The sequence below is a fragment of the Bos mutus genome, chromosome 1 (assembly GCF_027580195.1).
Source record: "Bos mutus isolate GX-2022 chromosome 1, NWIPB_WYAK_1.1, whole genome shotgun sequence".
In the NCBI taxonomy this organism is placed as follows: Eukaryota; Metazoa; Chordata; class Mammalia; order Artiodactyla; family Bovidae; genus Bos; species Bos mutus.
The window spans coordinates 151,182,978-151,198,205 of record NC_091617.1 but is presented as its reverse complement, the minus strand read 5'-3'; the positions used below and the strand labels follow the sequence as shown (position 1 = coordinate 151,198,205).

General features: G+C 46.8%; 1 protein-coding gene across 3 annotated transcripts in view; it reads right to left on the bottom strand.

The window, feature by feature from the left end:
• Positions 1-11,482, bottom strand: part of VPS26C (VPS26 endosomal protein sorting factor C) — a 69,460-nt gene extending 57,978 nt beyond the window's left edge. For all 3 annotated transcript variants that reach the window (XM_070377489.1, XM_070377494.1, XM_005899544.2), the window contains exon 1: positions 11,326-11,482. In XM_070377489.1, coding sequence (XP_070233590.1) covers positions 11,326-11,382 — 57 coding nt within the window. In that variant the 5' untranslated portion in view covers positions 11,383-11,482. The remainder of the gene's footprint in view (positions 1-11,325) is intronic.
• Positions 11,483-15,228: the final 3,746 nt, after the last annotated feature.

The window sequence follows — 15,228 nt, the reverse complement described above, 5'->3', positions numbered from 1 at the left end:
AAAGAACCTTTATATGTATTTACTTGTCTATGCCTAAAATACCTTGACAGAAATCACTAGACATCAAGAGGCTTTAGTTGCCCCATAGAAGAGGACCTTGATGGACAGAGGAGGGCACAGACATTGCTTTTGCAACTCACAGAAATGGGTTCAATCTCTGGTTGAGGAAGACCCCAGATAGCCCGCACCCTAGAGCCGGTGCTGGGCAACAAGAGAAGCCACCACAATGAGAAACCTGTGCACCTCAATGAAGCGTAGTCCCCCTCACTCCAACTAGAGAAAGCCCACGCACAGCCACACACGCCCAGCACAGCCAAAAACAAATAAGGCAAAGCCTGTTCTCAGTTCAGTTCAGTCGCTCAGCATGTCCAACTCTTTGCCACCCCATGAATCACAGCACACCAGGACTCCCTGTCCATCACCAACTCCCGGAGTTTACTCAAACTCATGTCCATTGAGTCGGTGATGCCATCCAACTATCTTATCCTCTGCTGTCCCCTCCTCCTCCCACCTTCAATCTTTCTCAGCATCAGGGTCTTTTCAAATGAGTCAGCTCTTCACATCAGGTGGCCAAAGTATTGGGTTTTCAGCTTCAGCATCAGTCCTTCCAGTGAACACCCAGGACTGATTTCCTTTAGGATGGACTGGTTGGATATCCTTGCAGTCCAAGAACTCTCAAGAGTCTTCTCCAACACTACAGTTCAAAAGCATCAATTCTTCGGCGCTCAGCTTTCTTCACAGTCCAACTCTAACATTCATACATGACTACTGGAAAAACCATGGCCTCGACTAGATGGACCTTTGTTGACAAAGTAATGTCTCTGCTTTTTTCAAGGGTCTTATATTTGAGTACTGCATTCTGATGCTGTTGTAATAAGGGTGGGGAAAAAAGCAGGCTTTTTCTTAGTTCAGTAGGGTGTAAATACAGGTCTCAGTACTTAGGAAAACAGGATGACAAAAATCACAGCTATTGTCTGATGACGCCATCTCTGAAATTTCTAGTTGTGAAATTTTCTTGAGAATCTGGAAAAGAAACCTGAGTCCCTGAATAAAAGTTTAGAAGAAAGGGGCAAAATGAGATTGCCAATACCAGTTAAAAAAAGGAAAACTCAGTTAAGGGTAAGTAAATACGAGGTCCTAAGCACAGGAATATTAAAATCGAATCATGGCGTGCACTGTGGTTTCAGGGGTCACATACCACATACTCCCAAAATTACGAGTTAATAGGGATGACCGGCTTTCAGATGTCAATAACATAAAAACTCAGAGAAACTTTACAGCGTTGACACCTCATTTGGAACTACTCGCCTAAGTGAATATAAAGACTCCAGACTATACAACCCAAGAGGTTCAGGAGAACTCTGACCACAGAGGCGTCTGAGATGGCCTGATTACAGGGCAAAGTAATGACTGTGGAATATAGGCAGCTGGCCAAAGGGGAACGCTCTGAGTAGCCAGCGCTCACTTACGGAATGAACAACAGCCACCAAACTGAACCCCAGTTGGAGGGAAACGCACGCATGAGTGAGGACTGTGCATCATCCAAACCCACTCGGCAGGCAGACTCCAGGACCAGCGCGGAGGGTGCGCCACGGCCCAAGGGCTGTTGAGGGCAGGATGGGTGCCCGGTGCCCAAGAGAGGACGGGCCGCCCCCACCCCGCCAAGGGCGGGCCCTGAAGCTCCGGGGAGCACCGTCCGTCCCGTGGAGGAGGCTGAGAGCATGGAGCATCAGTCCCGGGAACTGCGCGGAGCAGTGAAGGGGGTGGAGAACACGCCTTCCCATCTGACAGTCCCTGTTACTTGTTCTCAGCAAGTTAAAACAATTCTTTTAATGTAAAAAACAAATTCTTTTGAAATATACGAAACAAAAAAAAGCACTTTTTTTTTTTCAAGGTTGTTCCCCTCCCCACCCCCGATTATTATCGAAGGAGGGAATTTCTGTCCATGCACCACTTACTTTTCCACTGATGGGATTCCTACTCCTTTCCGAAAGGGGATGTTTGCGTTTTAGAGTTAACAGTCTTAAACGATCTCTTCTTATGAAACAAAAGGCAGGCCAGGTTTTGGCAAATGTCGTGCCTGCTGTGGAACTGTTAGTCTCTCAGTGTCCGACTCTCTGTGACCCCATGAACGGTAGGTAGCCTACCAGGCTCCTTTGTCTATGGGATTCTCCAGGCGAGAATACTGGAGTGGCTGCCATTTCCTCCTCCAGGGGATCGAACTCGGGTCTTCCACATAGCAGGCAGATTCTTTACCATCTGAGCTACTTTCACGTGGCTACCTTCACCTTTACCATCTGTGTCCTTCACATGGCTGCGGTCTGACAGTGAAACCGTGAGCATGGGTAAGAACACCACAGGGGGGACAGGGTAGTGAGGATGAACGGAGCCCAGGCATCACGAGAAAGCACGGACGCCAAGTTACCCAAAGAACCTGCCGGACAGCTGGGAGGACAGCTGGTGTAACCCTCCCAGTTCCTCAGGGGAGAGCCCTTTCTGAGCTCAGAAATCCCTTCTGAGCATCAGTCAGAAGAGATAAATCAGGTACAGGGTCCCATCAAGAGTTAAAGGCTACCGACAACCTCCTACTGCCCTTCCCTGGGTACGTTTAAACCCCCGGGAGAACAGTGAAGTGGACAGAGCCTACCAGCTTCTGCTGGCTCTCCTGGCCCAAGAACCTCAGGTAAGCAGGACTCAAGAGGGAAACTGGCAGGTGATTTACCCATGGATGGTCAGTCCAGTTAACCTCAGTAATCGCGGACTGTGGGCCGACAATCTGTATGGTGTAGGGAGCTACCTTGTTGTTGTTTTTTTTTTACTTTAATCCTCCAGTAAATAAAAGCAGAACATTTTAAGCCTGGCTGTGCTGTACTGCATTAAAAAAGTTAACAAGGCCTGCAGGTTTTGGCACGACACAAACTAAAATGGGTTGATACGAAGAAACTTCAACCTGGTTGGCTTTGGCTGGCCGTTACATCCTACAACTAGCACTTTGCAAACTGTGAACCAGTGGGCCCCTGCTGTGTGCCGATGCTTCAGCAGCCACTCTGGGAACTGAGGAAGCGAACTGAGGAAGCGTCAGGGAGGGCAGGGTGGCAGGGTCACTTCAAATGCAAAAGCTCTATTATCTGCTTATAAAAGGAACTATTTTAATGGATATTAGATTTGTTAACCCCACTCCAGAGTCCCTGCCTGGAGAATCCCCGGGAAGGAGGAGCCTGGTGGGCAGCAATCTATGGGGTCGCCGAGTCGGACACGACTGAAACAGCAGCAGATTTATTAAAACTGATATATTACAAAGCTAATTTGATAAGATTTCATTTAATAAAAGTCTCATTGCTTAGAACTGGAAGGAGGGGGGTGGACTCTTTATCCTAAACAATGCTCATTGTCTTGAGCTGTTTATGAGGAAACATTCACTGTAGTTTGTGGGATGAAGGGTAAGATATGATTTCCATCACTTTGAGAAAAGCACCGTTTCTCTGAGCCTGAATTTTCTCCAGCGTATGAATGAAGGGTAGACTGTCTGTTCCATATAGACAATAAAAAAAAACAAAGACAGTATTTTTTAAAAATTTTTATTGAAATATAGTGATTTACAATGTTGTCTTAGTGTCAGGTATAAAGTGATTCAGCTACACGTATATATTCTTTTCTTACATTCTCTTCCATTATAGGTTATTACAAGTTAACTGAGTAGTTACCTGTACTATACAATAGGCCTTTGGTAGTCATTAATATCTATTTTATATATATGTATATTTTCATCCCAAACTCCTAATTTATCCCTCTGCATAAAGCCATAGGTTTGCTTTCTGTCTGAGTCTGCTTTGTAAATAAGTTCATTTGTATCATTTTTCTAGATTCCACACAAAAGTGGTATCACATGATATATGTCTCTGTCTGACTTACTTCACTCAGATGATAGTCTTTAGGTCCATCCATGTTACTCTTATTTTGGGGGGCTCCAAAATCACTGCAGATGGTGACTGCAGCCATGAAATTAAAAGACACTTACTCCTTGGAAGGAAAGTTATGACCAACCTAGACAGCATATTAAAAAGCAGCGAGACATTACTTTGCCAACAAAGGTCCGTTTAGTCAAGGCTATGGTTTTTCCAGTAGTCATGTATGGATGTGAGAGTTGGACTGTGAAGAAAGCTGAGCACCGAAGAATTGATGCTTTGGAACTGTGGTGCTGGAGAAGACTCTTGAGAGTCCCTTGGACTGCAAGGAGATCAAACCAGTCAATCCTCAAGGAAATCAGTCCTGAATATTCTTTGGAAGGACTGATGTTGAAGCTGAAACTCCAATACTTTGGCCCCCTGATTCAAAGAACCAACTCACTGGAAAAGACCCTGATGCTGGGCAAGATTGAAGGCGGGAGGAGATGGGGACGACAGAGGATGAGACAGTTGGATGGCATCACCAACTCAATGGACATGAGCTTGAGTAAGCTCCAGGAGTTGGTGATGGACAGGGAGGCCTGGCATGCTGCGGTCCATGGGGTTGCAAAGAGTCAGAAACGACTGAGTGGCTGAACTGAACTGATGTTATACAAATGGCATTCTTTCACTCTTTTTATGCCTGAGTAGTATTCCATCGGAGAAGGCAATGGCACCCCACTCATGTACTCTTGCCTGGAAAATCCCATGGATGGAGGAGCCTGGTGGGCTGCAGTCCATGGGGTCACTAAGAGTCGGACACGACTGAGCGACTTCACTTTCACTTTTCACTTTCCTGCATTGGAGAAGGCAATGGCACCCCACTCCAGTGTTCTTGCCTGGAGAATCCCAGGGACGGGGGAGCCTGGTGGGCTTCCATCTATGGGGTCACACAGAGTCGGACACGACTGAGGTGACTTAGCAGCAGCAGCAGCAGTATTCCATAGTTATATATCTACCACCGTTGATGGACATTTAGGTGGCTTCCATGTCTTATTGAGAATAGTGCTCAAGGAACATTGAGAGGGCATGCATCTTTTCAAATTATGGTTTTCTCTGGATATACGGTCAGGAGTGGGACTGCTCGATCACAGAACAGCTCTATCTTTAGTTTTCTGAGGACCCTCCATGCTGTTCTCCATCGTGGCTGCGCCAGTTTACAATCCCACCCATGCTGTAGGAGGGTTCCCGTCTCTCCTCACCCTCTGCAGGTGTGCTACTTGTAGACTTTTTGAGGATGGCCACTCCGATTGGTGTGAGATAGAATCTCATTGTAGTTTTGATTCAAATTTTTCTAATAATTAGCAATGCTGACCATCTTTTCACGTGCCTTTTGAGGAGAAATGTCTATTTAGATCTTCTGCCCATTTTCTGGTTGGGTTGTTTTTTGATACTGAGCTCTATGAGACGTTTGTATATTCTGGAGATGAATCTGTTATTCACATCATTTGCAAATATTTACTCCCATTCTGTAGGTTTTTTTGTGTGTGTAAATGGTTTTCTTTGCTGTGCAAAAGCTTATAAGTTTAATTAGGTCCCATTTGTTTATTTTTGTTTTTATTTCCATTATTCTAGGAGATAGATCCAGAAAGATATTGTAGAGATTTACGTCAAGGAGTGTTCTGCCTATGTTTTCCTCTACGAGTTTTATAGTATCCATCTAACATTGAGGTTTTAATCCATTTCAGTTTATTTTTGGGTATCGTATTAGAGAATGTTCTAATTTCATTCTTTTACATGTAGCAGTCCAGTTTTCCCAGCACCACTCATCAAAGAGACTGTGTTTTCTCCACTGAATATTCTTGCCTTCTTTGTCATAGATTAATTGACCATATGTGTGTGGGTTTATTTCTGGGCGTTCTAGCCTGTCCATTGGTTTGTATTTCTGTTTTGGGCCGGTACCACACTGTTTTGGAGCTCTGTAGTATAATCTGAAGTTAGGGAACTTGATCAGTAATCCTCGGGCCAGGACAGAATTTGCTGCAAATAACACCAAACGGGCCACTAATGAGCACTCTCGCTGCGTCCCAGGGTTCAAACAGCCTTGGTAACTCTGAAATACTTCTCATGCATTACATAAGGGCTGGGATACGATGGAGAAGGCAAGCCTTTTCGGGAGTATTAGATAATTAGTGAGAAAAATGACTCACTTGAGGTTTGGATAACTGCGTTCCTTAAAGGGTTCACACCTCCCTCAAAATTATCCCGACATTCCTCCAAGGTCAAAGTCCTACCCCAAGGATCTGCACCAGCAGTCACTAAAACTGACCATTAATGTATCAAGAATCCAGCAGAATACTGAGGCTTTTCCCACAACATCCTAGCTTTGCAATTTTTCTTCAAAATAATGAACTGGCATAATAAGGATTTTTCCTCTTTAATCTTTTTTTTTTTAAACAAGAAATTATATGAAAGCCAGTAAGACAAAATGCAAACCTAGATGTTCTTGTAGTAACAGTAATCAGCCCACTGTGCACAAATTCCTCATCACCGCAACCTGGCTATGCTGGGCAGTAAATCTCCCATTGATGTTTTTCACAACCCGTAATATTGAACAGTGTCATTTTCATGAGTATGTGGGCCAGGATTTCAGAATGTAAAACATTTCGAATTTATAAAAACAAACGAACCATATTTACATTACAAAAATATTTACGACAGGGTTCTTTGAAGCAATAAGCTCCTCTAGTACACTGAAAATACAGTGTAATGTACAATGCATTTGAGTCAAACTTTTGGTTCAAGAACACACCTACTGCACTGAGCAAAGAAGTACATGGGGATGCCAAAGTCACACCCAGTTTGCAGTGGGGACACATCCAGCAATCACTACCGCATCTGACAAGCACAGACCATGCCATTTGTGAGGTGCACGAACAGTGTGACTTACATCAGTGACTCTGAAGTCATGGAAAAGCCTGGTGCTACCACCACCGACCATCTGACCCCTCCCTCACAGCTCAGCTGGGAAAGAATCTGTCTGCAATGCAGGAGGCCTGGGTTCAGTTCCTGGGTTGGGAAGATCCCCTGGAGAAGGGAAAGGCTACCCACTCCAGTATCCTGGTCTGGAGAATTCCATGGACCGTATAGTCTATGGGGTCACAAAGAGCTGGACATGACTGAGCAACTTTCACTTCACTTGGGTCTGAACCTGTAGTAAATATCTTCAAACATTATCTCTTTTAATTCTCACGACAAAGTCTCTGAGCAGGCTCAGACTCATCCTCCAGATGAGAATTAAGATCTGGAGAAGGTGCACTTAGGGGAAAAAAGGCCTGCTTTTTTTAAAAGGGCCACAATTTAGTAAGCCAAACAGCCGGATTTATGAAGTTAAAATATGAAAACAAACAAACAATAAACATGAGAAGAGGGGAATAAACCCAAGGAAAAGAAAACAAATTTTATTCCAGAAAGACAAAGGAGGAAAGTCTCTTTAAAAAGTCACCGACAAATGAGATGAGGATGAGCAGCTGTAGAAAGTGGGGAAATAAGAATAAGAGAAGCCAATCTGTGGACTTGGATGGCTTTGCCAGTGTCCCCCAGGTCCTGCTCTTTTTGCTTCTGTTGTCTTTCTTCTGCTGGAAACAAATAGGGTGGGGGGGAGGCGGGGTGGGGGGTGGGGCGGAAGGAGACCCCGGCCCAGCACTTAGCTTTCAACACTAGGCTGGAGCCTCACCATCTCAATGAAGCTCCAGAAGGGCCCTGCCCCCCGCCCCCAACCCCCCACAAACAACTACACCTCCCTCTGCACTCCCTTACCACAGAGACACACCCCCGGAGCACAGGTGACGGTGTGTTTACATCTATCAGGAGATCCACAGACACGGATTGAATAAATCTGCTTTAAGTTAACAGTCTAAAAAGAATGAACTGATGACGATGTGCTCATATGGAAAGGCGTGCACAGCCAGGCTACACGGTTCAGCAAAAAGATTAAGTTTTGCATCTGCATGCGTGTCTGCGTACACGTGCCACTACTGCTCACGGGAAATGTCTGGCACAAGCACACACACAGTCAACGGATCCCTCCAAGGACAGAAAAAGGGCCAGAAAGAGGAGGAACCCGACTTTTCACTTCCCAGCCTTCTGTAAAATCCTGTGTTTATATACATATATTTTTAAAATGATTCAATTGTGATTTGGGGGAGAAAAAACCGAACGCCACCACCTTGAATGAGCATCCTTTTCGAGGAAAACCACCTAAATGACAATTTTAAAACCCCAGTATAACTTAGGCTCTCGGTGTCCACAGAACCAAAACCATTCTCACATGCTTCCATAGTAACTAAGAGCCTGAAAAGCACAGAAACGGACTCGGGTGCCCACGTTCCGAGGAATTTCCGTTTCACAGCATCTCTTGATTTTTGATGTCTGGTATTAGTAATGCATACACCATCTATAGGAAGGACTGATGATGAAGATGAAACTCCAGTACTTTGGCCGCCTGATACGAAGAACTGACTCCCTGGAAAAGACCCGGATGCCAAGACTGAAGGCGGGAGGAGAAGGGGACGACAGAGGAGGAGATGGTTGGATGGCATCACCGACGCCATGGACATGAGTTTGAGTAAAATCCAGGAGTTGGTGATGGACAGGGAGGCCTGGCGTGCTGCGATTCATGGGGTCACAAAGAGTCGGACAGAACTGAGCAACTGAACTGAACTTTTGCTACTTCTACCATACTTTAAAACACAGAAAACATCCCAGCTGCTGTAACATCTCGGAATAAAATGTGTTACCTTTTGAATGAAAATAATAAGTACTAAAACTAAATGTACATATTGCCTGTCCCTGCCTCCCCCCCCTTTTTAAAATTCATTTATTTTTTTACCCGTTGGCTGCTGTGTATAGCATGCGGGATCTTAGCTCCCTGACCAGGGAGTGAACCTTTGACCCCTGCAGTGGAAGCACAGAATCTTAACAGCTGGACCACCAGGGAAGTCTTCCCAATTCTTGCTTTTGGTATTTTCCAAGCTACAGAAAAGTTAAGAGAAAACGAAGTACCGAGAAAACTGAAACCCTCACACACTAACGCTAAGAACGGAAAACTGTGCAGGTGCTTCAGAGAACTGTTTGGAAGGCCCTTAAATACCTAATATAAAGTTAGCATTGTTGCGTTACTAAGTCACGCCCAAACCTTTGCGACCCCATGAACTGCAGCCCGCCAGGCTCCTCTGTCCATGAGGTTTTCCAGGCAAGAAGACTGGAGCGGGTTGTCATTTCCTTCCCCAGGGATCTTCCTGACCCAGACAGTGAACCCGCATCTCTTGCACTGATGAGTGGGTTCTTTACCACTGAGCCAAAGTTAGCATATTACCCAGCAAATCCACTCCGAGGTATATATCCAAGAGAAATGGAATACACGTTCACACAAAAACCTGTATTAGATTAATGCTGCTCAAAGTAGCATTAATCATAATAGTCAAAAAGTGAGAACAACCCAAATGTCCATCAACAGATGAATGATAAATAAAATGTGACGTATCCACACAACAGAATACTACTGAGCCATGAAAACAAATGAGGAACTGATATCGGCTACAACAGCATAATGTGTTCAAAGTTCATGCATAAGTGAAAGAAGTCAGTCACAAAAGACCACAGACTATACAATCCTATATACATGACCATGTCCTAATTAGGCAAATCCATTGAGACAGAAAACAGGTCTGTGATTGCCTGGGTCTAAGAGAGAGAGGGAATGAGGAATGATGGATTCTGGGTGTGGTGTTTCTTCTGGGGAGGGGGTGATAAAAATGTTCTAAGATTAGACAGGTGTGATGGTTGCACAACTTGAGTATATTAAAACCACTCAATTATACACTTTAAAGAGTGAATTTTATGGTATTAGATCTCAATAAAGCCTTTTTTTTTTTAAGACATCAAATTAGACCCATAAGGCTTTCAAGCAGAGTCAGCAACTGTTAGTATGTTGGCTTTCTTTCTCTGTTGCTTTCTTTCTCCCCACATGCATGTGCCCGCGCGCACACACACACACAATTTATGACCAGGCCATTTAAAATTTAGTTATTATTACACTTCACTCCTAAATACTTCAGCAGGTAGAGCAGTTGCCCACATAACCGAAATATGAACATTAGACTGGGGGAATTTAAAGCTCTTATTTAACATATACCCCATATTCAAATTTATCAAAAATTAGGTATCATATTTGGTTGTTATATCCCTGTCATCTCTTGAATCTTAAAAAAAAATGTCCTGTCCTTTTAATGACACTGACACATTTGAAGAATCCAGGCCAATAAATGGACAGAATGTTTCTCAATTGTGAACATGCCTATTTCCCTGTGAACTAAGTGCAGTTAGGCATTTTCGGCAGAACACCACACAGCTGGGTCGTGTCTTCAGTCCTCCCTACCAGAATCCTCTATTATTGTGCCAGAACGCGTCAACTGTGGCGGTAAGGTGGTTCACCGCAGGTCTTGGTTAGGACAGGGACTATCAGATTCCTGCACTATAAACGTAGCTTCTTCCCTCTGTAATTAATAATCTGGAGATGACTAAATTATCTTGCATCTGTGTAAACATGAAGTTTCCTCAATGGTCTTGCCCCCAAAGGCTTTAAGCATCCCTTTTGAGCCCTCGCTGCATTCACGTGACCAACCATTCCTCTCAATTTTATTACACATACTCAAGAGAGTTGGCTGCGATTTCAACCCGGCTGCACAGCGGCCAGAATCACAGGGGGCTCTAGGTATGAAACCCCGGTCAGCGTATATTCCAGAGCGATGGATTCTGATTTAGTTACAGTAAGGGTTGAGACTGCCCGAGTTAGAGGGAGAAAAACCTTGCATTCTCCTTTGGCAAATAAGGAAACTGGTGCCCGAGGAGATTAAGAGGCTATGGCACAAAACTTGTTCATGGCACCGTTAAGATTTTTTTTTAATTTGCATTTTAAAATGCAATTCCTTCCGTCCTCAAAACCAGAAAAACGAGTAACTTTTGTTCGGCCTACAGAGTGTATTTCTGCTTCCAAGGTTACAGCTGCCTTTATGGCCCTAGACCTTTGCATTCCTCTTACAAGCGAGAAAAGGATAATCTGATGGTTGAGCTCCTCGGACCGCAGTGCGAAGTCACAGCTCAAGACCCCGGCCGGGCTGGATGTCCAAGGGGCCAGACGGTTGCGCGCTGCAGCCCAGGGGCCCTGCACGCCCTCCCACCGCGGCGGCAACCCCAGCGGACACCGCTGCAGAGCAGCCAGCCGCGCAAGCGAGATGCACCTGGAGGGGGCCGCACCTGGCGGAGGATGCACCTGGCTGCTCCCACCTGACCCGGACGCACCCGCCCAGGGAAACTCCGAAGTGTGCCAGACCCGGGGAGACCACAGAACCTGAAGGCCCACCCCACTCCCCCCACTTACCCCAGTGTGATAAACCTTGTTCGCTCTTTTAATCTTAATGTCCAGGGTGGTCCCCATCGTGAATACTCCGCTTCGCGCACCACTTCCTGCCGCGCGTGATCGAAAGGCGGGGAGGGCTCGCCCCGCCTCTCCGCCCGGGGCCCCGCCCCTTCTCCCCGCCCGCAGCTGCGTCACGTGACCCTGCCCCCTCGGCCAGTGCGACTCTCCCCCTCCCCCCACCCTTCTTCTTTCCGGCGCAGGGGCGGGCCTTAGCGTGGGTCGAGGACTGTCACTCTTGGCCCGGCCTCCCCCGGGCGTGAGGGGCGGGAACGAGGAAACCCCACCCCTTCCGTAAAGACCAGTCTTGACGCCGGAAATGCCTCTTCTCGCCCGTTGACCAGGGGGAGGGAGTAAACTCGGCTCTCCCGGCGTGCCCCGCGGGGGGGCGGGGCCGGGACGCGCCGAGGGCGCAGCCTGTGCCCGCAGGCTGAGGCTCCCATCAGGCTGTGCGGCGCGAAGCGGCGCTACGGTATTGCGTTGCCTTCAAGGAGGTGATAATGGAGACTGCCTTCTCTTCTAATCCCTTCCTCTAGTTGCCTCTAGTCCTCCCACCCTCCCGCTTTCTTCCAGCGGCGCTGAGGACATAGGCTTTGTGTCCGTCCTCGGCGAGGCGGTCTTCCCTGCCCTTTCCACAGCCCCGCGCTCCCGACCTGCAAAGCGCTGATGGGCGGGCTTCCCCGACACCCCCCGCCGGCGGGCACCAAGGTCTTGAGGGAGCGCGGGCGGCCTGGCCCCGCCCCGCCGGGCCGCGGGGGCTTGTGGGTACTCTCACCGACGCGCGCCCTGGGACGAGGCGTTGAATATTCATATTCGTGCGCAGAGTGTGAAGAGGCGCGGATCGTAGGCCCCGCGTCTCGGCAGTGCGTGGAAATGTATAACCTCGAAACTGAGAGGGTCATACCTAGTCTTTTTATTCTCAGCAAGAGCCCACTCACCTGGACACAAGAAACGTATGGCTTTCCGGAAGGACTGCTTCCAGGCGAAGCAGCCGACTACTTTTATTGAAATAAAATTCCTTGTCAAGGTTTTAAACAGGGGACTTTCCAATAAGAGAGGCATATTTTTAATTGTTTTGGTCCCTGACTTAATACAGGGAGGAAGTGCTTTTTGATTTTTAAGACTCTGAGATTCCGATTTTCTTTTTTTCTTAAAGTGCGTTACTTTTAGGATTATGTGAGAGTTTTTCTTTAAAACGGTTTCCTGACTCACTCTCACGAGTACTTCTCTCATGAGAATGTAAGGTGTTTTCTAGGACAACCGTGATGGTGCTATAGCTACAGTTGCTTTTGAAGGTTGATAACAGGTATTTCCCAATGTTCAGATCTCAGTTTTCAGCTCCTCTCTGCCCCCAACGGCTTCCGTTGCGGTCTAGGGTAACTTCCCTGGCAGCTCAAACTCAGCAATTCTAAAAACAATTCATTGGGGACTTACTAATCACTGTCTAGTCTATTTGCAATTCAAGAAGTGGGTCCTTCTCTGCTAGTCTCACCCATCATTTCCAAATGGTAAAACGTTAATCCCAGTAGACAGTACAGGAAAACAAAGGGATACACATTCTAGACTTGTTTGCTTCAGCAAACCTGCTTTATCGCAACTCAACATTTCTGGTTCATAGAGGACAAGTGTACTGTATTTCACTCATCTGTGTCGGTTGAACACGATCTTCACCGAATACTGCTGCTGCTGCTGCTGCCGAGTCGCTTCAATCGTGTCCGACTCTGTGCGACCCCATAGACGGCAGCCCACCAAGGCTCCCCTGTCCCTGGGATTCTCCAGGCAAGAACACTGGAGTGGGTTGCCATTTCCTTCTCCAATGCATGAAAGTGAAGAGTGAAAGTGAAGTCGCTCAGTCATGACCGACTCCTTCCTCCGACCATGGGATTTTCCAGGCAAGAGTAGTGGAGTGGGGTGCCAAAAAGTGCTCTAGTTCCAGCAGTGATCAGTATAATCAGTTTGTTAAACTCCTCTCAGTGTGATGACTTCCGAAAAGAACAGTCTTTTTTTTTTTTCCTCCAGTCACTGCTCTTTTGAATCTCTTCTATCCCTTAAGCACTCCTTAGGTGACACCATGACCTTCTGGTCGATTTCAGTTACTGAACATCAGACCCTGTCAAAGTGTCAATCTCCCGGCTTGAGTGGAACCCTAGATTCTGAGGGTATAAAGGTACAAGTCATGGTTCTGGCTCTCAGACTCTTAGCATCTTTTCAAGGTCTGGCTTCTCTGTTGAGGCAAATGTCTAACTTTACATTGCTAGAATTCTTTCTTAGTGGATCCCTGCTTCTCTGGATAACTGGCCCTTGTTGAAACTTCTTTCATGGAAATGGGAAGGCCTGATGGGCCTTGTCCTCTGTATGATTTCATGGAAGATCTACTTCCGGCTTGATCTTTACCATCACCCCACTGCCAACTCCCAGCAGGATATGAGTCTTCTGGGGAAGGGTCCAGCAAGACAGCCAGAGACCATTTATCTGCCACTGAGTCCCCCTGACTCTTGAGAAACACACATCCTTGCCACACAAAAGGACCAGACTGGAAGCTGTCCCGTGGTCTCTGGTTTCCACCCTGCCATCTCCCTTCAATCATCTTCCTGCTTTTTGAAATACAGGCAATTAATCAAGAATGCTGCCTAGACAGGTTTGCAAGTAGGGAGTAGAACACTCGCCTCTCCTGCCAGTAGCCCCTACTGGTATCAAGGAGAGGTTATCTTAGAGCCTCCCCCACTACACCACTTCCCACCAGAGACTGTGTGCTGCACAAGGCCAGCCACCTCCTTTGATTCCTTCTCCTGCCTTCCTATATAAACTGTGGAGAGGATTGAGAAAGTATTTCATGGAAGCCGGGCCAGATCTGAAACTTCTATTAATCCCTGGGGAATGTGTCTGTCTCCGATTGTGGCATCTTTTGTTAGAAGGTGGGGTAAGGTGTTATTTTCAGCCGTGACCTTAGTGCCTGTCTGGGGCTAGAGGAGAGAGCTCACTGAACATCTTTTAGTGGACGCTGTGATGCTCTGCTCAGACCCTTCTTTCAGGACTGAAGGACATGTTCCCAGACTTAGAGTATTGCTCTCAGCATTTCTCATTTAAGTCACTCTTCAAAACTTACTCTCATTTGAAGAAAACTGCTTTCCGCAGAGTCGTGGTCCCTTGGATGGTGGCAGGGACAGCCCATATGTAACGACTAGTCAATTTAGGGTATAAAGACCTCTTTCCCTCACCCCAGTTTGGGTCAGTTCCAGCTCCAAACCTCCCTGTATTAATATCTACTGTACATAACCAATTACCCCAACAGTTAGTAGTTTAAGGTGGGTCATGAACTTAGGAGCAGCTTCATTAGGTTGTTCTGGCTCAAAGTCTCAGGTGGTAGAAGTGGTGACGTCAGGGCCACAGTCACCTGAAGACTTCACGAAGGCTGGAAGATCCAAGATGGCTCCCTCACGTGGCTGTGGGCTGGAGGCCTCCTCAGGTAGGACTCTCCATAGGCAGCTAGGGAGCCCATGCAACTAACTTCTCCCAGAACAGATGATCCCACTGGGAGAGCAAGCAGGGAGCTAGAGTGGCTTGTGTGGCCTGACTTCTCTTATTAACATTTCTTCTGTCCACTAGAAGAGAGTCACTAAATCCAGCCCATACTAGAAGGAAGGGGAATTGGGCTCTGCCTTTAACTGTGTGACCCCATGGATTGTAGCCCGCCAGGCTCCTCTGTCCCTGGAATCCTCCAGGCAAGAATGCTGGAGTGAGTTGCCATGCCCTCCTCCAGGGGATCTTCCCCACCCAGGGATTGAACCTGTGGCTCCTGCGTCTCCTGCATTGGCAGGTGGATTCTTTATCACTTCGCCACCTGGAAAGTTTTTTAGTAAAAAAAAT